This window comes from Eleutherodactylus coqui, chromosome 11, assembly GCF_035609145.1.
Source record: "Eleutherodactylus coqui strain aEleCoq1 chromosome 11, aEleCoq1.hap1, whole genome shotgun sequence".
Taxonomy (NCBI): Eukaryota; Metazoa; Chordata; class Amphibia; order Anura; family Eleutherodactylidae; genus Eleutherodactylus; species Eleutherodactylus coqui.
The window spans coordinates 15,980,368-16,005,491 of NC_089847.1; the positions used below are offsets into that span (position 1 = coordinate 15,980,368).

The 25,124-nt window shown below is 44.7% G+C and overlaps 1 protein-coding gene across 1 annotated transcript in view; it reads right to left on the bottom strand.

Moving 5' to 3' along the window:
* Positions 1-25,124, bottom strand: part of PEPD (peptidase D) — a 272,915-nt gene that overhangs the window by 18,805 nt on the left and 228,986 nt on the right. The window contains exon 13 of the mRNA XM_066582676.1: positions 1,192-1,376. Within this exon, the coding sequence (XP_066438773.1) occupies positions 1,192-1,376 (185 nt within the window). The remainder of the gene's footprint in view (positions 1-1,191; positions 1,377-25,124) is intronic.

The following is a 25,124-nucleotide window of genomic DNA, read 5'->3' on the forward strand; positions in this document are numbered from 1 at the left end:
ATAGTGGGAGTACGGACCGAGCCATGGCCAGTGACCCGAGAGACAGCAAGAAACCAGCAACGTTATGAATACAGCTCTGGATGTAACAGGACATCAGGATGTGATCAGTACTAAACAACAGCATCTGCAAGATTCAGCACTGCAGCTCCATATATATATATACACACACACACACACACACACACACACACACACACACACACACATACATACATACATACATACACACACGCATATATACACATACACTCATTGTAATGAAAACAATCCCTCCCCTAGAAGTTGTCAGAATTCAATGAAAGTTTCTGTGTGACTTTAACGTTGATTTAGGTAAGTGATTACAATATCAAAGCAAAAGGGTCATTTATTTTTATTGTGGAGAACCGACCCCTTGTGGGGAGGCTCTAGTACCATGTTGTATCCAAGCTAGAGGTGGTACAAGTGATATGTGATATGGGGGCATGGAGGCTCTAGTACTCTGTTGTACTGCCTCTAGCTTGGATACAAGATGTGATACGGGTGGGCATGAAGGCTCTAGTACCCTGTTGTACTGCCTCTCGCTTGGATACAAGATGTGATACGGGTGGGCATGGAGGCTCTAGTACCCTGTTGTACCGCCTCTAGCTTGGATACAAGATGTGATACGGGTGGGCATGGAGGCTCTAGTACCCTGTTGTACCGCTTTTAGCTTGGATACAAGATGTGATCTGGGCGGGCATGGAGGCATACAGGTTCTGTATGGTACCCTGCAGTATATTGCTCCACATTTTCTGTAACTGTAGAGCGTGCAAACCTGTAGGCTGTCAGAGTTGGCGTCACCGGTGGTCTCATACATGTTTCATTGGCAATAAATCTGGTGACCGGGCAGCAATGGAAGTGTGACAATGTTGTGGGGGCTTCCTGTGACCCCCTTGTGTGTGCGGCCAAGCATTATACTGCTGGAAAATACCTCTTGGTAGCCCTGCCATAAAAGGCAACGCTTGTGACAAGACCGTTCATCTAATTACACCACAACTTTAATCATTTGTATATCTGCCTGAGATGGAACTGCATGCCGAATTTTATATAATTTTATATATTTATATATATATATTTTGTATATATATAATGTAGGCGGACTGCATGAGGATCTGAGAGATGTCCATCACATCCTCACTAGTGACCAAGAACCTAATGGCACGAAGCACTGACCTCTGGGTAGCCTCCAACATCATGGACATCAATGCCAAGAAAATGACCCAATCCGTGTGGCATGAAGACCGCTCCCAGGTGAGCCTTGATCATGTCCTCCACATCACCTTTCAAGATGCCAATCTTTTCCAGCTCTTCCAGAATGACGCGGTTGGACAAACGATGCATATCCGGCCATGACACATCTGTAGGGGACGACAGAGGTAGCACTCATTAGTGTTCATTCTATGCCTATGAGAACTATATGGCCATCCTGTTAGATCGGAACGTCCCAACATTGGCAAATATATGGGGTTAGTCACTGAAACACACATGTCAGGAGAGACGGCCGGTTCTCTCTGAGTAGGTGGTCTGCTTTGGAAAACCATTGTGTTAGACTTGTTCTATAAACTGATCACAGGTGGACACTTCTGTAGCTATTAGGAGTCCAGAACAGGGCGCCCCTCCATTAGAATTCTCTAATCAGGAAGACGATTGGTGGGAAGGCCTCCACATGATCAATCTGCTCTTCATGGAGGATTAAAGGGCCTCTGTCAGCAACTTTGAGCCTCATAAATCACATTATTGGGCCCAAAGGTGAGGGACCGGGGGGTCTGGTGAACAGCCTCTTATACTCACCGGGCCCCCATTCCAGAGCCCGTTTGAGATGGCTCAGTACACGTCTCTCTTACTGATCTCTGTGTGCACGCTGATTCCTTGGGGGCACAATGCTGGACCGGGGGGCTCGGTGAGTAGGTGAGGCAGCTTCACAGTTCCCCCACCTTTGAGCCATGCAATTTAGTTTATGGGGCTCAAACATGTTGACGGGCTCCCTTAAAGTTGGAGTGTATTTAAGGGGTTATTTCCGTCTGGATTTTTATTGCAGATCCAAGGGATATGCCATAATAGTTCCACCTTTGGAACCAAGACCAATCTCAAGTTCTGACCCCCTTCCTTTGGCCCGATTGCCGAGAGTTATGGAAACGGCTGAGCGTTTTTTCTTACGCCATTTCTGTAACTCCTATACAAATTAATGAAAGTTACAAAAACAACATAAAGTGGCGCTCAGCTTCTGTCCTCTCAGCTACGCACAGAGGTATTCCCGCTGCGGCCATGTTTGTCTGGGATGGGAATATCCAGCTAAGGAAGGCAGATTATTGCCTTTAAGGGTGTATTCACCGAGGCGAGCTCAGACTGATATCATGCTTGTAAATTGGCAATTTTCCCGATGATTGCGAAGATTCTTGCTAGAATAACCTATCGCCGCAGACGCGATTTTCACGCTTGTGAAAATTGTGTGTTATTTTAATAGGAAAAATAAAAATCTTATGAAAATTGTATCGGCGTCTGAGTGTGATGGGATTTTTATTTTTTTTACTCTTATAGGGTAATGGATTATCTGCTTTCTGGGGGTCTTTGCGCGACTCCCATCATCAGCTTTTTAGGGGCCCCTTTAAGAGTAATTAAGGGAAATTAAAAAACCGTGTCCTGAACTTTGTGCGTCTGCAGTTTTGCTCCCTGCGCCCCATATAGCAATGATCCCACCTAATAATCATCTGCCGTCTGTAAGCCGCTCTAACCGTCTGTCTGCAGCTTTCAGCCTTTGACCCACACAGAGTCTACACAATAATCTCTGCTCAGTAGGTGAAGGATTATTTCATTTTTTTCCTATCATTTTCATATCTGCTTTATCAGCTGATGCAAGTCTAGAAGAGCGGCGGCCGCCATTACCTGGCGGTGAGGCTACCTGTACATTTCCAGTTATTATCTGGGCGCGCATGAATATTGACCACCTCTCCGCTACATACAGGGAATATAGGAGCAGACGACAGATGGCGGCTTTACAGTATTAAAATTAATGGGGGAAGAAAGCCGGCAGGTCACAAGGAAGAATATAAACATTCATGTCCAAAACCATGACGTTCATGTACATTGTGAACGGGGCTTTAAAAAATCTCATCCACAAATTAAGTAAGGCCTGGTTCACTTTGGTATCGGAACCTCTGGTGGGAGATTCGGTCACAGAGCAGACTCAAAACCACGGACGAAAAAGCCTTGCATGCAGAGCGGAAAGCAGGCGGACCCCATTATAGTCTATAGTCCATTATAGTCTATGGGGTCTGTCCAGAGACCGAGCCATTCGGCCATGGGGATTCCCCTTCCAACTCCCCAGACAGAGCAGGAAAGCGGAACTCCGAGTGCAGATGTGAAACCACCCTAATTACCATCCTCCGAGTGGAAGCCATCAGTATTTTACCATCTTTCCTCTGGATATTGTCCCTTTAATCAATATAACCCCTTTGTAGCAAAACATATGGGAAGTATTTGCCCATAATGTCTTAAAGGGGAACTCTACCTAGTACACATTCATATATAGATGCTATAACTACTAATGTGTATATAGTATTTCGGGGAGATAAAAGAGGTGCCGCCATGAAGTAGTTCCGGTTCTGGTAGCTCTCGCAGAGCCATTGTTGCATCTTAGGCTAAGGGTGGCTTTACACGGGACAACCACCGTCCAAATAGTCGCTCGATAGAACCAACGTGACAGCTGTTCTGTGTAAACACCGCCCCACCGGATGACGGGCGAGAATTCGTTCACTAGTGGTTTCATTCAGGCTCACCTAAAAAACAGTCGCTGACTGATTGACTACTGCCTGGTGTAAACAGGTAACCGTTGTCTTCAACAACTAGCTAATAGCTTTGTAGGGAAGGATGTCCTTTTTTGGCGCCCACCTCCCACCGAACGCCGATTGGCTCCTGCCTTTTTTTTTTTAATACTTTGCCCTGCCACTTAACACTTAAAGGTTCCCAAAAACACAAATATGTGATCGTCGAGTGAAGAGTTCCAGCTGGCTTTCACAGAACACTCGCTGCTGCCGTCTCTTGCTGGTTTCGCCTTCAATGGAGCCGCGGACTCGGAAAAAAATGAATGTGCATCGAGGACGGGTTTAAATGGGTCGAGGAACGATATTTCGGCTTGTGTAAATGCTCACAACAATTCGCTCAGGGATTGTGACACCGAGCACATGAATAACCACTTGTGTGTAAAAGCAGGAACACAACTGCCATTCGTAGCGACTATTTTGAGTGACTATTCAGACAACCGTTGTCCTGGGTAAAGCTACCCTGAGGGTCCTTCTATACGAGACGGTGGTCATCCCAGCGATAATCTCCCAATCATCGCTAGTGAATGAAGATGGAGCAGGCTTGGGAGTTAAAAAACGCACTGAGCGCACGGAAATAGAACATACAGCCTTTGGTTTAAGCACGTGTTAGAAACGCTTTGCTAAGCGCCATTGAAATGAATGGAGGCCAAGCACAGTGTTATATGACAGACAGAGTGGCCAACTCTTCCAGTTACTTCCATGAGCGACACAGGCGACTTTTCGTCACTTTCAGCATGGAACTTTAGATCTGCGTAGAAAGGGCGCTACATTTAAGAATCCTTAGATAATGTAAATGAGATACCAGATCTGGGTCTGGAAGTTGGGACCACACTTATAATGGAGAAGCCGCTCTGCTGAACAAAACCCCTTAGGAAGCAGCCAGAGATTTCCATGATGCAGCGCTATTAAAATAAATGACCCTTGTTAAAAAAAAAAAAACTAAAAAAAATAGTACCCCCATCATTACCCCAAGAGGAGATCAGGACTCTGAACTTGGGCCAAATGAACAATGATCCCGTTGGCCAGATATAATCAGAGCGTTCCAGCAGATTCCGTATCTCCAGACATGTAGGATATGCCAAGTGCTGCATTTGGGATGACTGTGCACAGAGCCTCCCCCTGTGACTCCTCGCAGCTGCATAGGAAGTGTCCTTGTACTATGGAAGGTATCTGCCCAGCAGCACAAAGGAAAAAAATCTGCTGATGGTATGTCTGTCTGATCCCCAGCTCGTGCCTAATGATATCATGTGTAATACAGGTCAGTGAACCAATGGCCGGGCCACTCGGGGAGAGCAAGACATCAGGAACGTGAAGCTGGACTATTATTGACACTGGCTGCCAATGCTAGCAGACAATAGACCACCTTACTCAATACTAATCACTGGGGGCCGGTGAGCGCTGCTCCGAAGTGGTTTCTGCTCAGGGAACCTTTCCCACACAAAGACATACTGTATACAAAAATGCAATTTTTTTGCAGCCCTTTAGGAGAAGAAAAGCCAGTTTAGTCGTGTCATCCGTTTCTGGGTGGCAACACGATGCATTCGCCACGACACCTAGGCAGCCATTTTGCAGGCCTAATCGAAATACACTGGTGGAAATTGAAAGTATTACACCCGGACAGAGTTGCAGAAAATTAATGAAACTTAGATGAAAGTCTCCTCATAGGATTCTGAAACATTGTATGAAGTCCATGTCTTAGGCCGGCCGCACATGAACAGGTCGGATTCCGCATGCAGGAGTCCCCAGCGAAATCCGGCTCCGACCACATCCGGCATCCGCGCCGAAATGTTCAAATCAGTATTGCAGATTGCCCACGGGTCGGACGGCTGCTATTGACTTTAAAGGAAGCAGTATGCGGAATTCACACGAAAATAGAGCATGCTGTGATTTTTCCTCCGTTCACGGAAATCCCAATTCGATTCTGCGAGTGTTTAGAAAAAAGCTATTTTATATTGCATGCTCCGAAAGCTATTTACTGCGGATCCACGGTGTGGATGCCGTCCGCGGATTCCGCAATGCAAATCTGTTCCTGTGGCACCAGCCTTAGTATGGAAATTATGGGGCCCCTTGTAATGCAAAATGATTCATTATTTTAGTTTATAAGTCAGAAAATGCGTTATGCAAGAAGGTTCTTTTCTGTCCACAGGATTGTTGGTGACCAGATATGCCAAATCAGAGTTCAAACTCTGTACACCCAAATGTCTGAATTTGAGAGAGATCGGATAATTTGCATGTTCAAAATGAGGACCTCATATCGTGAAATCTCCGGGAGGACTGGCTGTAGTGCAACGTCAGTACAGAGAGCGGTTACTCAGTGGACACAGGAAGGCTTGAGTACTTGCAGACCTGGCACACAGAAGGACAACGCCACGTGAAGACCACCAAATTATGCGAATGGCAGTTGCTGATAGACGGGCAACTGCAGCAGAGATCCGAGCAGTGGTTGGAGTCAGAGTTGTCCCATGACCAATCGCAAACCGAATGCTTGAAGCTGGGTTGCATTCTTGTACCCCCATGCAGTGTGTTCCCTTAGCCTGATTTCATTGCCAGCAATGACTAACCTGGTTTACTGCTGGAGGCAACTGGACACAGGAATGGAGAGCAGTTGTGTTCGGTGATGAATCCCGATTCTGTACGGAGCAAAGTGATAATCGTCAACGTATCGGTCTGTGTTTTTCGAGAAAGGGCCTGCCCTAGTGTGATTTCAATGTGCCACACGGGTGCAACCCTTGGAGTCATGGTTTGGGGAGGGCAATCAGTTATGACAACAGGACTAAGTTACTGCTTGTTTAAGGCAGAATGACGGCCCGCCAGTATGTGGGCACCCTATTGTCATACCATTCATGACTACCATCAAAAATGGTATCCTCAACCAGAATAATGCCCCTCCACATACTTCCGGTCACAGGACACGCCTTGCAAGGTGTCACGGCCATGGATTGGCCTGAGTGGTCTCCAAAGGGATCCCCAATGAAGCATATCTGGGACGCCATAGGTAGATGCATTACATCACGTGGCTACCCACCACAATCTGTGCAACATGGAAAGAACCCAACAATATATCCCAAGACTTATTGATTCAATACCTACAAGGATCCAAGAGTGTCTAGGTGCCTATGGTGGGCACACTTCTAACCGAAATCACACAGAACAGCAGTAAACTGTCTGATTCATTCCAATTTGTATAATTTATTTGGGGTGACTCTGTACAGATCTACCACGTGTCATGAAATCCTACCAATTGCTTCGGGCTGTAACACTTTCAACTTCCAGTAGTGTATATCCAGTTGGTCAATGCAGTAGAAGCTTATGGACGGAGGCGCTCCATCCTTGTCCTTCAATAACACCATGAGAAGGACATATTTTTACTTTGTAGGATGGCTGCCGGCGTCAGGCTTAGCGGATGACTCTACTTGATCTATGGGAATATGTTCCAAGACCTTTCCTGAATGTAATCTTTGTACACAGGACAGTTCTACACATACAACTTTGTATTGTTTGTCACAAACCACAAGCCACAGCTCAGCTGCTGTTCACTTCTGTGGTGTCAGACTCATATTTCTTCTCTCCATGCAAATGGCGGCAGAATTTATGTTCTCATTAGTGTCAGTATCTGCAGACTGGAGGTAAGAGGTCAGGCCCGGGAAACAGACAGACTGCAATTCTTGTCTCAAACTTTCAGCCATGGGAGTGAGATAAGGAGTGTAAACTGCAGGTCTCCAGCTGTCACAGGGCACGTTGGCAGCATTAAAGGGCTCTACACGGATGTCAACTCATTATCGAACTCATCAGCACACCTCATCCTATTTCCACATCCATCTTTCACCTATTTGTTTTCTCAGGTTGTCCCCAGCAAAGTCTCATGGTTCCTTCGGACTTCCCTTGACAACTGCATTCTCCTTTTGTGCTTAAAGGGGTTTTCCTGGTAAAAGCTATAGATACTGGACAACCCTGTCAACCTCCTCAATAGAGCTCCCTGGGGTAAAATCATTAACAGAGAGATACGCTTTCACGGACTTCACTTTAAACGTTTACATTAATTTGCAGGAGCGCTGCCTTTCAATAGGTGGCGCTGTAGAGCCATCGTTCCATCTTTCCATTTGCATATTTCCCAGAAGAGCATGCATGGCTTTAGAAGTCTCCTCAAACCTTCTAGATGCTCTCCTTAAGGGTTCAGTCACACAGGAGTATGTGGCCAGGATATTATGTGTGTACAATACGCAGTACACGGCAAATACGTATGTAACAAAATAGGAAATGATGCAAGTTTTTTTTCACAAATACGTAATATTGGCATGAAAAAAGCGCAGATGTGAGTGGCCTAATAGAAATCAAAAGGGTTTAAGCACCGCGTTTTACATGGGCCACGTGCGCTCGGGTGAGTGAGACCTTAGGAGAAACCAAACCCTTCCTGCCTAATGGCAAAATTTTAAAGTTAGAATTGTGCAGCCTTTTGAATATAATTTCCTTCAGTCCACCGTACCGTCAATCTTCAGACTCCACCATACAGATGCACTCAACCGAGCTTGCTCATGTATTCCAATGGGAAGAGAAAAAAGCAGCTGTGAAGAGCCTCAGGCAGCGATTTCGCTCTGCTGGGAACCAGAGATTGGGCATGTTAGACATCTGCTGTCATGAAGGGAGTCAGGAGACCCCTATACCCAAGAGACCACTGGCCAGTCTGGCTGAAAACAGCCCATTTGGCTGATGGTTCGTGTAGAGTCAGCTTTAGACGGCCCGTAAAGGAGTACTCCAGCCCAACTGGACATGGTGACTGTTTTGTATACAATTTCCCACTATACTTCCTCTATCAATTCTTCACAGTTTAGAACATCTCTATTTGCTGTCATTTAAAGTGGGTGTACCAAAAAATAACATAACCTCTTCACAGGATAGGTAATAAGTCTGATCGGTGCGGGTCTTACTACCGGGACTCCCACAGATCATGAGAATGTGGGTCCCATGTCTCTCTCTCTGTGGCTCGCTGCACCCCCCACAGTGTGGAGGAGATTCAATGGAATTGCAGTCACACATGCACAGCACCGCTCGATTAATTTTCAATGGGACAGCTGAAGATAGCGTCCTTAAACGAATAGAGCAAAACTGAGTGTGTGACTGCCACTCCATTCAGTCTGATGTCTCTGCGGGTGGGTGCAGTGAGTCTGCAGTGAGGAACAGGGGAGGGGAGCACAGGACTTCTGGGGACCGGTGTGGGTCTCACCAACCGATCAGACTTTTATCACCTATCTTGATGTTAGGTCTGCTACCTGCGTCTGCCACTGCCACCCTCTTGCTATTCTGGGAAGACATGGGCATTGCTCTCCTTTTTCTATTCGAATGCACACTTTGTTCTGTTTTCTACCAGTAATGCGGGAGTTAATTCCTCTCACTGCTCACAGTCCAGCTGCAGCTTAAATAGCAATTACTCTCCTATTTAAATGAGCTAGGACACTCCTTCTTTGCCTCAGAATTGATGTGTTTGCTTCAGACACCCAGCACATCTAGGTCGCCTGTCTTAAGACTGTTCTGTCTTTTGAGCCAGTATCTGTATCTGTTTATTTTGTATGTTCTTTGCCTTATGACTGCCAGCCATACCAGGTCAGGTCTAAAAGCCAGGTTTGGTTGGTTAGCACAGTGGGTCCACACCCAGAACCCTAACAGTTTTCTGAGCCCTTGGATTCCGCTGACCCCCCCTGCGGGGGTATCTTAGACCTGGTCCAAGAATTGGTTCAGCAGCAAGATCGCCAGGAACAGATCCTGCCATATTTGTACAATCTGAACACTGGCCTGAACTCCATAACTTCTGACGCAGTTTCTACATTTGGATCCAGTCCTTGATTATGTGCTCCCCCACATTACAAGGGGCATCCTGGACAATGCCGTGGGTTTATTAATCAGTGCTCACTACATTTCGAGCTGTTATCTCACCAGTTCCCTACTGGCCACGCTAAAAGGGCTTCTATGATGTCTCACATCATAAAAGCTACTTTAGCGTGGCCAGTAAGGTGAACCCTCTCTGGGAGAGAGACGATCCTATGGTCAATAGCCTAAGTATATTTGTGGAGACGTTTTGGAGGGTGTTTGATGAACCTGGTCGTACTATTTAGGCTTCCTCCTCCCTGTTACGTCCACGTCAGGGTAGTCTCACCATGAGGCAATATGCATTAAGTTTCGAACCCTGACCTCGAAGTTGGGTTGGAACAATGAGGCCATGCTAGCAGCATTCTGGCAGGGCTTGACGGGACGCATCAAAGATGAGTTAGCTGGTCGTGAAGTTCCGACTACCCTGGATGCCTTGATCTCCCTGGACACAAGAATTGATCTGTGATTCCAAGAGAGGACCAAGGAGGCTAACGAGGAGAAGAGGTCGAGCCGCCTGGCACCCAAGTACCAGAGTTTTTGTCCCGCCTACTATGTTTTTGTCTAATGACCCTGAGCCCATGCAGGTTGATCGGCTCAAACTATCACAGGAGGAGTGCAGACTTGCCAAAAATTTGTGTATGGACTGTGAAGCCCAGGGGCATAATGTCTGTGCCTGTCCTAGTAAATCAGAAAAACTCTTGAGCTTAGGGTCAGTAGGAGTAGCTACCCTAGTTATAAACCACTCCTTTACAGGTTTGCATTTATCTGTGACATTGTCTGTCTCTGGTACGCAGTCCTCCATTTCAGTCAGTCTGGATTCTGGTTCAGCAGGAATTTTCGTGCATCAGGCCATGATGGACCACTATCAGATTCCTACCCGACGTCTGGAGAGACCTCTGGCGGTGACAACTGTGAGTGGAGGTACTCTTTCCAAGACCATCCAGTTTGTCACAGAGCCGCTGGATCTGAAAGAAGGTCCTCTCCATTCAGAGAAAATTTCCTTGCTGGTTCTTCCAAAATCCACCAGTGCCCTGTTGCTAGGCAGCCCTGGCTTCATCTGCATAATCCTACCTTGGATTGGAGCTCTGGGAGGGTGTTACATTTGGGGTTAACCTGCCATTCTAAGTGCCTGCTTCCAATACCACCTGTTTGTCTCTCCTCAGTACCTCATAACCTCCAGGGCCGGCCAGAGAGGTCTTCGTCTTTACTGTATCCGGCAAAGGTGAATCAGAGATCCTCGGTCAGATGTGACAATGCTTTGTCTCCTCTTTGCTCACCTAATAGGAAGCAATGACATGATGACGCAACTCCTCCCAAGCAACCGAATAGCTCCACCTGTCCACAACTGGCCTCAAGAGTGGAGCCATGGATGGTTCGGTTCCAGACGAGGCTCTCTATGTTCAGGTAGACGTTGCGAGACTAGCTACTTTAGTTCTCAATGACAAGCTGTAGACTCTCTCCTGAGTGGGTCTACTGTAAAAAAAATAGTTGCTTCTGCAAGATCATTATTCATTCTCTGAGTACACCATTTCTGATATTAATAAATCCATAGCCCCAGGAGATGAATCCGGAGCTCATAGATCTGCTACCTGTGTATGCTCCCTCTTGCTATTCCAGGCAAACGCAAGCATTGCTTTGACTCTTCTGTTTGAATGTACTCTTTGTTCTGCTTTCTACCAGCAATGAGGGAGTTAGCAGTGCTTACAGCCCAGCTGCAGCTTAAATAGCAATTACTCTCCTATTTAAGTGAGCTGTAGACCCTCCCTCTTTGCCTCAGAATTGATGTGTGTTTCATGTTTGTTTGCTTCAGACACCCAGCACATTTAGGTCACCTGTTTCATGACTGTTTATTTTTTTTATGTTCTTTGCCTTATGCTTTAGACTGTATGAGTCTGTCCATTTCTGTCCAGTCTGTGCATCATTCCTGTTTCTGTGCTTTGTGTTCACTGTCCCCATTTCTTGTCAGGGATAGTCAGCCCCAAGGTTCCAGCACGGGGCCATTCTTATCAGGACGCCTACCCTGCTTTTAGGCAGGGGTCTTCCCATCTTCCTGCTTAGCTAAGGGAATGTTACCCATCTGAATTTTCCATGCTCTGATTATGGTCAGCTGCCAGCCATACCATGTCTGGTCTAAAAGCTAGGTTTGCTTGGTTAGCACAGTGGGTCAACACCAAGATCCCCAACACTTGAAGCTGGGTGACAAATGCTGCTTTGGGCACAAAACCTTTAATAGGAACCTTCATTGTTTATTCTTAGGTGAAAAAAATCTGTCCGTCTTCTGTGATGTAGACACCAGTCACTGTACCTGTAATGAGCCGGCACTTGCATGCCTATGAAAGAAGGTTTTTATGGAATGATAGGAAACAGTTCCTGCAAACTGGGTGAAATTGATACAGAAAGGATATGAAAAAATTGTATAACTTTGTATTAAACAAAAAAAACAAAACATTTATTTGCAGAAATAGAGACATCACTTTAAAAACTACCTAGGAAAAACACATTTTCAAGCAAACACTTCATTTCCATAAATCCCCATTTGTCTAGACGTAGATATTATACAATAACAAGAAAAATATGTCTACCGCTTCTCACAAAGAGTATTCAATGAGCATTTCCCACTAAAATAATGTACAAAATCCCCGGTATATTTTAGTCCTTGAGGTTTCCTCTTTAGTCAGGTTGCTGAAAACTCTATTCAGCGATATCTATTTCTTGGAGAGCTGGGAACAAAATAGTATGGCTGCCATAACCGCTTTTGTGTAGACCAGTAAACAAATCTATTGAGTTATCCAATTTAACACATATTGGAAAAAAGAACAAACACAGGTGGGAGAACAAAGGGGCGCTATCTAATGTAGTAAACTCGGTATGGCAGAACTAGCGTAGAGTAGCATAAAGAGCGGTTACTCTCAAGTGATAAAGTTGGGCTAGGATGGGCACAACTACATATCAACAACGAGGGTCTGCAAGCTGTTCCACAGTCACTGGGGCTAAAACCAGGTGCAGTACTTCAAGACTGCTACAGGTGCTGCCCCCAAAGGAAAAGGATAAAGCTACACATCTGTCTGAGGAAGACCCTACTCCAGGGTTGAAACGTGTAGCTTTATCCTTTTTATTCTGGTAAATTAATGGAAGACTGTCCCTTCGCAGCTTGTCTGGTTCTGCATTTGTGCAGCTTTGGGGAGCCACATCTGTAGCAGTTGGTCATTTTCTCTTCAAATTTTCCACATATTGGCACTAGAGATGAGCGAGTATACTCGCTAAAGGCAATTGCTTGAGCGAGCATTGCCTTTAGCAAGTACCTGCTCGAGACCGAAGGTTCGGGTGTCGGCGCGGGGGAGCGGTGAGTAGCGGCAGTCAGCAGAAGGGAGCGGGTAGCATGAAGAATATGCTAACATAGTTCCTCCCTCGTTCCTCTGCCGACTAGCTATCCTGAAATTGGCATTCGATTGTGCTGCATCCTATATGTAGATTAGGTTAGAGCCGTCTCTTGGGCGGTTCATTACTACGGAGGGGTCTGGGCTTTCTGCATTTTGCGATCCCCCCCCCCCCTCCATGGTTCTTGATTGGGCGCCACTGTTGTATTTGATCCGTCAATCAAGACAAGAACCAGGGCAAGCCAAGATTTCAATTTCTCGGACAAGCAGAGATGTGCCAAATTAATTAAAAAGTGTGCTTCTCAATTAATTTGTTGCATTTTCCTCTAAAATACTGTAGTTCAAGAGCCATCCATCCCCAAAAGTATGTAGGAAATAGAACATCTCATTAAACAGTGATTATTTGCCTCCAGCAAGACTGGAGGAACCTTTAAGTACCTGACTGGCGATGATCTGATTTTACAATGTTGTTAGTTTATGTTAATTGTACGACATAAATATTTACCATGAAATACCAGCTGATGCTGCGCCTCGTTTGGTCCTGACACATCGCGGCGGAGCTGCCTGTCAGTCACTTGTGTTCTATACATCCAGGTAACAATGTCCTGATGTTAACTCTCGCTTGGGGTTTCACTCCCCAGACTTCCGTATACACAAGGTAAAGCAGGGTCATACCGGGTCACACGTATATTACCCTGCCAAGTACATGAAACCAAGGTCTCCCTGACAAGGAGGGACAATTATGACTTGTGTAAATAATCTATAGCTCTGAAGTTTGCTCCGGGGTAAGAAGAACAGTTCGGTTACACACACAGTCACAAAGAAGACGATTACTTCATATAACTGCTGCCTCGCAGGCAGCGACATAGCTAAAGGCTTGTGGGCCCGGGTGCCAAAGTTCAGCTTGGGGCCCCCACCCCTGTGACTTTACTGCATGGCCGCATTTCGCCTAGTAGCACCTTCTATGGCTTTTTAAGTGACACATGCTTTGCTTCCCACAGAAAAAAGTATACTGTATATACACATTGGAGACAACATAAGATAACTTTCATTACATATTATGCTCAGATACAGCGGCTGAGCTCTAGTGTACCTCTCATAGTGAACTCAGCATATAATGGTCAAATACCATTTATACACAGCGATAGTGATTACAGTGCAGTTACCTCCAGTGATCACAGGTGACATTGTATCTAATTAGCATTATTCATTTTCGGTTTTCTTCTCCATGTGGCCCAGACTGCCATGACGACTTTTTCAGCTACCACTTGTCTCTGTAGAATTTGCCACACAGACATCTTTGTCTACATGCTTTCCCACCACACACCGCATCCCCACACCATTTCCAAACCTCAATCCTGCTGCCCCCTTTAATAATGCCAACCAGCTGTTACATCTAATAAGTAATCTCACACAGACTGCTCCCATGCCGCCCTATCTCACATAAAATGGCCCTTATATATCTCCCCTCTGCCGTAACACATGATGCCCCTATATTTCTCTCCCTGCTCCCGTTACAAGATCCCCCCTCATAGTTCTCTCTATGCCCCCTAAATCACTACTAGATGCGTGTCTCTAGTAAAGTGGCCATTCACTGTAAGTAGGTACCAGTGTTATAGATGACAGATAGCAGGCAGGTCACTCTGTTAGGCCAGGTTCTTATATGTTTGATGGATCTCACAACTGCTCCCATAATTTTCTATATGTCAGTTCAAGGCATCTGACCTATCAATTTAGATGCTGGATGCCTTTCTGTGTCGGATAGAGAAACATTGCATGTAGTATTTCTCTGTCCGGCTATGGAAGCCGGACCGGACCGGACCACAGAGAACACCAAAATGTCATCAGATGTGTCTGGCTCCAGCATGAGACCACTGGATGGACACAACAGATGTACATGAACACTGCCTTACAGATTTTGCATTGGGGCTGAGGAGCTTCAAGTTACACCTCTGCATGGGGAGTTGTGCATCAGTGGGCACAATTCTAAAAAAAAGGTTGTATATTGGTATCCAAATATCTGAGGCTCTGTTCTCTACCTCCATGTCCCATCACTCATTGACCAATAATGATTTTTTTCATACATGGGACCCATAACAACCACTAATTGTAAGTGGAGTATTTTTCCTACAGAGCACCCGCAATAAGAGGGGGCTGATTGGGGCACCCCTCCTAATACCAGTGAGTATCCTTAAAGGGGTTTTCTGGTTGTGAACTATTGATGGCCTATTCTCAGGATAAGTCATCAGTAGTAGATTGGTGGGGGATCCGTTGCTTGGGACCCCCTGCTAATCAGCAGCTTGCCAGGCAGACATACTTGTGCACTGAGCCGATTTGTGCAAGAAGCAGCCTTACTGTAGTGGCAAGTCTTGGTATTACTGTATTCTTACTGTAGTGGCAAGTCTTGGTATTACAGGCAAAGATCCTATTAATTTCAATGGGAACTTAACCTGCAGTACCAAGCCTGCCCACTACAGTAAGAATGGAGCTATCTTCTTAGTGCAGAATTCAGTTTAGTGTAAAAATGCACCAGCCCGGCAAACAGTGGATCGAAACATCGCCAATCTAGAGTACTACTGATGACTTATCCTGAGAATGCCATCAATATTTTAGAACTGGACAACCCTTTAACAGACATTTTAGAAGTGTCTGAAGGAAAGGAGATAACCCCTTATTATTAAGACAGTAAAATATTATTTAGGGCCACTCGGAAGGGATGAACATTTTCCAGTCTTTCACAACGGGATGGGTGTGACCCATCTATCAATGCCCAGATCAGTCTGTCAGTGATTCTATAACTCAGCTGGAAAACTTGTTGCAAAATTCGACTGAGGACCAAGGAGCGCAAGATCTGCCAGACAATCCTCCTTCCCTGGTCCCTCAAGGCTGAAGAAAACAAATGGCCATGTCAGCTGAACTCCAATAGAAGGCTTAAAAATAAAGAAAAATTAACACGTAAGTGAATAACCACAAACTATCCAGCGTTCGACAAGAGGCTGCAAATCAGCTGACTCTGCAAGGCTGGAAAAATTGTGCAAAACCCCCCTGATTCCCTCAGTGGGTCTGTGGCATTGATACACAAAGAGTCTCTCAGGGCTTAATTCCGCTTGGACCTTGGGACCAGTTTCGACATCAGTGTTTTGGCCACCGAGTGAGAGTGGATTTTGAGACAAAAAAAAAAGAAATAAGCCGTTCTATTTATGTAAAGTGTGAAATCCAAAAGAGAAAAGGGGGAAGAGGTAGTAGAGATTGTAAAAGATTCTCTAGTGGAAAGTAGAAACGTAACACCTTCATTACAGACAACACATCATCACAACACCGAAGCAGAAGGAAGCCATGGAGTCCAGCGACGGGTAACAAAGGGGAATTAGAAAGGTAAGTCAATCGGTCTTCTACTTGCAGGGGCTCCAAGGAGTCTTCTGATGATCAGACTACCCGTTATAGAAGCAGCTTCACACACGGGTTTATACGGCAGACTTTGATGCAGTTTTTTGAGCCAAAGCCATAAGTGGATCCATCGGGGGGGAGGGGGGGGGCAGAAGTCTTTTCTTTATATTTTCTATTGCTTTTGAATCCCCTTTTCGACTAGCCTTAAAAAATTGCCACAAAACCTGTGAAAACCCCCCTAAGGCCACATTCACACATGCGCATTTTACTGCGGCGTTTTAAACACCACGCTGATCACGGTACAACGCTCGCATTGACTTCAAAGGGGCCTCGCAGACCTGCTCTCGAACACGGCGTTTTCTAATGCCACGATTTTCGAGCGCTGAATCCTCTATTTTGGCGCGTTTTTGAATTTTTTTACGAACAGAATGATGAGGCGAGTTAAAAAACTATGTCGAACGCAGATAAAAATCACGGTAAAATACTGCAATCAAAAGCGCAACGTTTTGCCGACAGTGTGTGGGAGGGGCCTAAACCGGATTGTTTTTCCTACATTTTTTCAAGAATCCAGTACTGATGCGAGGTCCAGAGCTGCAACTGCCACATGACAACATACATTTCAGACTTCCACATGGCTAGAGTTTATATGTAGGCATCGGTATTCCTGTATCTGAGCTGATTTAGAGGGACACTAACTATTTAGACGATTTATGCTCATCTAATAACCTGCATTAGTCTAATCAATCTATATTATATATATATATATATATATATATATATATATATATATATATATATATAAAAGACGAAAGCCCTCACTGACTCGCCACTAATTCTCTCACTTCCCGATGTCGTAGAAACATGAAATTTGGCACGAGCATTGATTATGTCATAAATAGGAAAAGTTAAAGGGGTTGTCCCGCGCCGAAACGGGTTTTTTTTTTTCAATAGCCCCCCCGTTCGGCGCGAGACAAACCCGATGCAGGGGTTTAAAAAGAAAACCGGATAGTACTTACCCGAATCCCCGCGCTCCGGTGACTTCTTACTTACCTTGCGAAGATGGCCGCCGGGATCTTCACCCACGGTGGACCGCAGGTCTTCTCCCATGGTGCACCGTGGGCTCTGTGCGTTCCATTGCCGATTCCAGCCTCCTGATTGGCTGGAATCGGCACACGTGACGGGGCGGAGCTACGAGGAGCAGCTCTCCGGCACGAGCGGCCCCATTCAGAAGGGAGAAGACCGGACTGCGCAAGCGCGTCTAATCGGGAGATTAGACGCTGAAATTAGACGGCACCATGGAAACGAGGACACTAGCAACGGAGCAGGTAAGTGAATAACTTCTGTTTGGCTCATATTTAATGCACGATGTATATTACAAAGTGCATTATTATGGCCATACAGAAGTGTATACCCCAACTTGCTTTCGAGGGACAACCCCTTTAACCCCTTAATGACGCGGCCATTTTTCGTTTTCCATTTTCGTTTTTTCCTCCCCCCTTTAAAAAAATCATAACTCCTTTATTTATCCATCCACGTCACTGTATGAGGGCTTGTTTTTTGCGGGATGAGTTGTATTTTTCAATGGTGCTATTTAAAGTACCATATAATGTACTGAAAAACTTTTAAAAAATTCTAAGTGGAGTAAAATGGAAAAAAAACGACATTTTGCCATCTTTTAGTGCGTCTTGCTTCTACGGCGCACAAATGGCAACAAAAACGACATGATAACTTTATTCTATGGGTCGGTACGATTACTACGATGCCAAACTTGTTTAGGTTTTTTTTTACTATACTCCTCCTCTTTTTTTTTAAAGACATAAAATTTTTTTCAATTATTTTCTGTCGTCATTTTGTGCGCGCGATAACTTTTTTATTTTTCCGTCGACGTAGTTGAGCAAGGTCTCATTTTTTGCGGGATGTCCTGTAGTTTCTGATAGTACCATTTTGGAATACATATGACTTTTTGATCGCTTTTTATTGCGTTTTTTCTTGGAGACAGGGTAACTAAAAAAGTGCATTTCTGGCGTTCTTCATTTTTTGTTTCGGACGACGTTCACCGTGCGGGAAAAATTATGTGCTACTTTGATAGATCGGACTTTTACGGACGCGGCGATATCAAATACATATTTTTAATTTATTATTTAGATTTTTTAATAATAGATATGGCAAAAGGGGGGTGATTTAAACTTTTACAACTTTTTTTTTTTTTCAATTAAAAAAAAACTTTATTGATTCTTTTTTTTACTTTACTTTGAAGTCCCCCTGGGGGACTTTAAGATGCGATGCTTTGATCGCTCCTGCAGTATGACGTAATGCTATAGCATTACGTCATACTGCTTTTTGACAGGCAGCCTATGAAGCCACCCCACGGGGACGGCTTGATAGGCAGTCTGCTAAGGCAGCCCTGGGGCCTTTCATTAGGCCCCCGGCTGCCATGATACGTGCAAGGCTCCCCCGATCTCACCGCGGGGGGGGCCGCGCGGGACCCCCGAACATCGTTCGGGGGATTTAAATGCCGCTGTCAGAATTGACAGCGGCGTTTAAATGGTTAATAGCTGCGATCGGCCCCGCGGGTGTCAGCTGTTATAAACAGCTGATGCCCGCACTGTATGAAGAGAGGTTGCCACGCAACCTCTCTTCATACATACCCCGACGCTCCATGACGTACCAGGTACGTCATTGGTCGTTAAGGGGTTAATGGGTCCCAACTCGATTATTCAATTCTAAGTGCAAAAGAACTAGCGTCCAAATTTTATGTACATAATCTAATTCTCTCACTTCCCAATGTCATAGAAACTTGAAATTTGGCACAAGCATTGATTATGTCATAAATAGAAAAAGTTAATGGGTCCCAACTCAATTATTCAATTCTATGCGCAAAAGAATTAGCGTCCAAATTTTACATACGGAATCTAATTTTCTCACTTCTTGGCGTCATTTTATATAAAGGAAACGTCGCAGGGTTACCTCCACGTGGTGTTTCCTGGGTAACGCAAAGAACCATGCAAAATGGTGAACATATTTTTTTCCTCGGTATCTCTAAAGTAACCACGACTTCATAAGATTTTCCATGTGAACGCCAGATAAACACCAGTACCAAATTAACTCGGGCGAAGCCGGGTAGATCAGCTAGTCTTGTAATATAATCTCAGTAAAAAAATGTGTTGTTTCTACTGCTATAAATGAAGTTTAAAGTGGCTGCCATTAGAAGTCTGCCTTCCAGCTCCTCTGCAATCCACTGTTCGTTGTTAGGTACTGGGCTTCTGTAGAAAAAGGGACGATAGAATGTTTGTTTAGCTGTGAGAGAGGGGCTATCATCACAGGCTGAAAGATCTGTAGATGAAGTGTCTGCAATCTCCACAATCACTGCCTTCTCTGCTATTACAGAACATGTGTATTATACTGGGATTACTACTAACCATTTGGCCAGAATGTCTCTTAATGCCCATCTCCTATAATCGTCCTAAGAGAGCAGATGGGAGGGCATACAGATACTGCCCCCCCTGCTGATTGGACCAGAGACAGACCAATGCAGTATGGGAAGTGAGGGTAAAGGAAGTGCAGGACAGTGAACTACTGGCAGAATTGCAGGCTTTCGACAAGTTCTTTACCTGTAAGTGCATTACAAACAGCAAAGCATCAGAAAAATGGGGAAGACCACCTAAAAATCAGAACTTACAGACATGAAACAGGGTACAAACAGCAGCAAATGAGCAGGTAAGGAGAATCTGGTATTAAAAAAAACTTGTTGAACACTCAGGTATACTTTAAAGGGATTCTACTGGACTTCATACACTGATGGTTTATTCTAAGGAGAGGCTATCAGTGAGAATTGGTGGTGGGCTTTTTGTTTTATTACATTTTATCAAACTTTATTTTTCTTTTTTGTCCCTCTAAGTGACAAGAAGCTGCAGTTCTTTGATCACCTACATACTTTTCGAAGCAGCGGTCCAAATAATTATTGCCTATTCGTGGATGCATCAGACAGAGCGGGGACTCTATCAAGGTCCCAAATGCCAAGGAAACCAATTGGGACCCAGCAATTGTGTCATGTGCTGCCAATGTTCTAATAAAGGGATCCCCTCCTTTTGTCAGTCTCTTTTGATGTCATGGTCAATAGCAACTACCACAATTAAGGGGTCAAAGGACTGAGTTTAGAGGTTGCTGGCTGTATACTATAGCCTAATGTACCCACTGCTGGTGTGCTGTCTACGTGATGCATTATGACATCATTTCGTGGTAAGAACACATCTCAATGAGAATGTAATAGTAAAACTATTTGAGTGAAGGGGTTAAAGGGGTATTCTGGGTTCTTTTCAACTGATGACATTCCGCTACTCGGAACTGCCATCCACTAACTGATCGTCCAGGCCAATGTCCAGTGCCACGCTGCTATTGCACTTCCTGCTCCTGTTATGGACATCCTATCCTGGGCAGGAAGTGCAATAGTAGTGCAGACCTCCTATTGATAATGTGAGTGAAGCGCCGGAGTTCCCACTTCCTCTCCTGTCCGTTGAGGACAACGTCCGGCTGCTGCACTGGACAGCACGCTGGATGATCAACTGATGGAAGGGAGTTCTAAGCGCCCCTCTTCAATCAACTATTGAGAAGAGCTCAGAATACCCCTTTAATAAGGGGGTTGACCAGACGTTAGTGTTCCCCTGGAACATGGATCCATCATCTAACTGCTTATTATTGACAACTGCAACCTTATTTCCCTCTGCAGGAGATTTTCTACATTATTTCCTATGTATTTTAAGATGATCATTAGAAATTGAAGACTGGGCAGGAGGTGCAATCAGAATATGTCTTACTTCTCAATTAGAGAACTCAAAAGACCCCGTTATTCTTATCTGGTCCAGTTTCACCACCAGGAGGTAAGGGAATGATATAACATGTTCTTGCTCTGATCATTAAGAGTTTCCGCATGGCATCGCCCCACTGGCACTATCAGAGTGTATTAAATTCACATGGTCCAGAATCAAGGTCTATTATTCTCCAAGTTTTGGCATAATAAATCACTAGAGATTCTGTTCAGACATTGCCCCCCTGCTTCCAAGATCTTCCCAAGGCTAAAGCTGTGTGGGGTTCTCCTGTGGTCTATGTACCTGCACTACAGATATTTGGAAGATCAACCCACAGCTTTGCTACGTACAGTAATATTCCTTTAATCTGCTGTCTGATACTCCAGAAATTGACTATACCAACCTGCAGGCTCATCTGTAATCTCACCAGTCCAAACGCAGAAGACTGAGCAGAGCAGACCAATTATAACACTCTGTTTGGGGTTTTAATACTGATGGAGGAGTAATCAATATCAAATCAGTGGAGGTGCGATTCTGGGCGCCCGCACCAATCAGCTGACTGGAGGGGCTTCTTTCAGTGTATACCAGGCACAGTGCCATACATTGCACAGTGGCTATACCTGGTACTGCAGTCATTTGGTTGGGACTGAGCTGCAGTAAGGCCATGTGACGGATGAACATGACATTACAGTTATAAAGAAGAGGGAAGCAAGGGTGGGATCATGTTATAGTCCCTTCAAACAGCTGATTGGTGGACTTGGCCCCCAATATTCTTATATGGATGACCGGTTGTAAGTATAGACAATAAACATTGCAGCATGTTCTATTATTGGGTGGTTCTTGAATGAGTGTTGGCCATTTGCTATGGCAGTTTGCGTACAAGTGCGAGGCGTTTTTTAAAATTGAAACCACTTTTTTTCACGCGCATGAAAAGCTCACGGACATTGAAGCAAAATGTACGTTTTTAATGCCAAAAGGCATCATATATTCTTTAAAATTGCAGAAAAGAGTGTAATGTACGGTAGGTCAGATCTTCATTGACCTGCATGCCACTCATCAGTGTGATCACAGCCCGACTATAATGGCCCGTTCACAGCAGCGATTTTGCTTTCAGTTTAGCCGTTTTGTTGTGGGAACCCACCTATAGACATGCATCAAGCTGAAGACCTCCGGTTTCTATCTGGTTTTCACACTGGAACAAAAGTACAAACTGCTGCGCTTTTGTTTCCAGTCCAAGAAACAGAACCAAAAAATGGATTACAATGCTTCGTTTTTTTCGCCATTTGCTTCTGTTTTTCATTTCCACTTTCTTTCTGTTTAGCTGCTCCCACAACAGCCTGGGTAGACGGGGGGGGGGGGGGGGGGGGGGGAGTCTTTTCTTTATATTTTCTATTGCTTTTGAATCCCCTTTTCGACTAGCCTCAAAAAATTGCCACAAAACCTGTGAAAACCCCCCTAAGGCCACTCTGACACATGCGCATTTTACTGCGGCGTTTTGAACACCACGCTGATCACGGTACAACGCTCGCATTGACTTCAAAGGGGCCTCGCAGACCTGCTCTTGAATGCAGCGTTTACTAATGCCACGATTTCCGAGCGCTGAATGCTCTATTTTGGTGCGTTTTTGAACTTTTTTACGAACAGAATGATGAGGCGAGTTAAAAAACTATGTCGAACGCAGATAAAAATCACGGTAAAATACTGCAATCGAAATCGCAACGTTTTGCCGACAGTGTGTGGGAGGAGCCTAAACCGGATTGTTTTTCCCTACATTTTTTCAAGAATCCAGTACTGATGCGAGGTCCGGCAGAGCTGCAACTGCCACATGACAACATACATTTCAGACTTCCACATGGCTAGAGTTTATATGTAGGCATCGGTATTCCTGTATCTGAGCTGATTTAGAGGGACACTAACTATTTAGACGATTTATGCTCATCTAATAACCTGCATTAGTCTAATCAATCTATATATATATATAAAGACGAAAGCCCTCACTGACTCGCCACTAATTCTCGAACTTCCCAACGTCGTAGAAACATGAAATTTGGCACAAGCATTGATTATGTCATAAATAGGAAAAGTTAATGGGTCCCAACTCAATTATTCAATTCTAAGCGCAAAAGAATTAGCGTCCAAATTTTACGTACGTAATCTAATTTTCTCACTTCTTGGTGTCATTTTATATAAAGGAAACGTCGCAGGGTTACCTCCCGTGGTGTTTCCTGGGTAACGCAAAGAACCATGCAAAATGGTGAACATATTTTTTTCCTCGGTATCTCTAAAGTAACCACAACTTCATAAGATTTTCCATGTGAACGCCAGATAAACACCAGTACCAAATTAACCCGGGCGAAGCCGGGTATATCAGCTTGTCTTGTAATATAATCTCAGTAAAAAAATGTGTTGTTTTTACCGCTATAAATGAAGTTTAAAGTGGCTGCCATTAGAAGTCTGCCTTTCAGCTCCTCTGCAATCCACTGTTTGTTGTTAGGTACTGGGCTTCTGTAGAAAAAGGGACGATAGAATGTTTGTTTAGCTGTGAGAGAGGGGCTATCATCACAGGCTGAAAGATCTGTAGATGAAGTGTCTGCAATCTCCACAATCACTGCCTTCTCTGCTATTACAGAACATGTGTATTATACTGGGATTACTACTAACCATTTGGCCAGAATGTCTCTGAATGCCCATCTCCTATAATCGTCCTGAGAGAGCAGATGGGAGGGTATACAGATACTGCCCCCCTGCTGATTGGACCAGAGACAGACCAATGTAGTATGGGAAGTGAGGGTAAAGGAAGTGCAGGACAGTGAACTACTGGCAGAATTGTAGGCTTTCGACAAGTTATTTATCTGTAAGTGCATTGCAAACAGCAAGGCATCAGAAAAATGGGGAAGACCACCTAAAAATCAGAACTTACAGACATGAAACAGGATGCAAACAGCAGCAAATGAGCAGGTAAGGAGAATCTGGTATTTAAAAAAAACTTGTTGAACACTCAGGTATACTTTAAAGGGATTCTACTGGACTTCATACACTGATGGTTTATTCTAAGGAGAGGCTATCGGTGAGAATCGGTGGTGGGCTTTTTGTTTTATTACATTTTATCAAACTTTATTTTTCTTTTTTGTCCCTCTAAGTGACAAGAAGCTGCAGTTCTTTGATCACCTACATACTTTTCGAAGCAGCGGTCCAAATAATTATTGCCTATTAGTGGATGCATCAGACAGAGCGGGGACTCTATCAGGGTCCCAAATGCCAAGGTAACCAATTGGGACCCAGCAATTGTGTCATGTGCTGCCAATGTTCTAATAAAGGAATCCCCCCTCCCTTTGTCGGTCTCATTTGATGTCATGGTCAATAGCAACTACTGCAATTAAGGGGTCAAAGGACTGATTTAGAGGTTGTTGGCTGTATACTATAGCCAAATGTACCCACTGGTTATGTGCTATGTGATGTATTATGACATCATTTTGTGGTAAGAACACATCTCAATTAGGATGTAACAGTAAATCTATTTGTGTGAAGGGGTTAAAGGGGTATTCTGGGTTCTTTTCAACTGATGACATTCCGCTACTCGGAACTGCCATCCACTAACTGATTGTCCAGGCCAATGTCCAGTGCCGCGCTGCTATTGCACTTCCTGCTCCTGTCATGGACATCCTTTCCTGGGCAGGAAGTGCAATAGAAGTGCGGACCTCCCATTAATTTTAATGGGAGTGAAGCTCCGGAGTTCTCACTTCCTCTCCTGTCCGTTGAGGACAACGTCCGGCTGCTGCACTGGACAGCACGCTGGATGATCAACTGATGGAAGGGAGTTCTAAGCGCCCTATCCCCCCCCCCTCCCCTTCAAT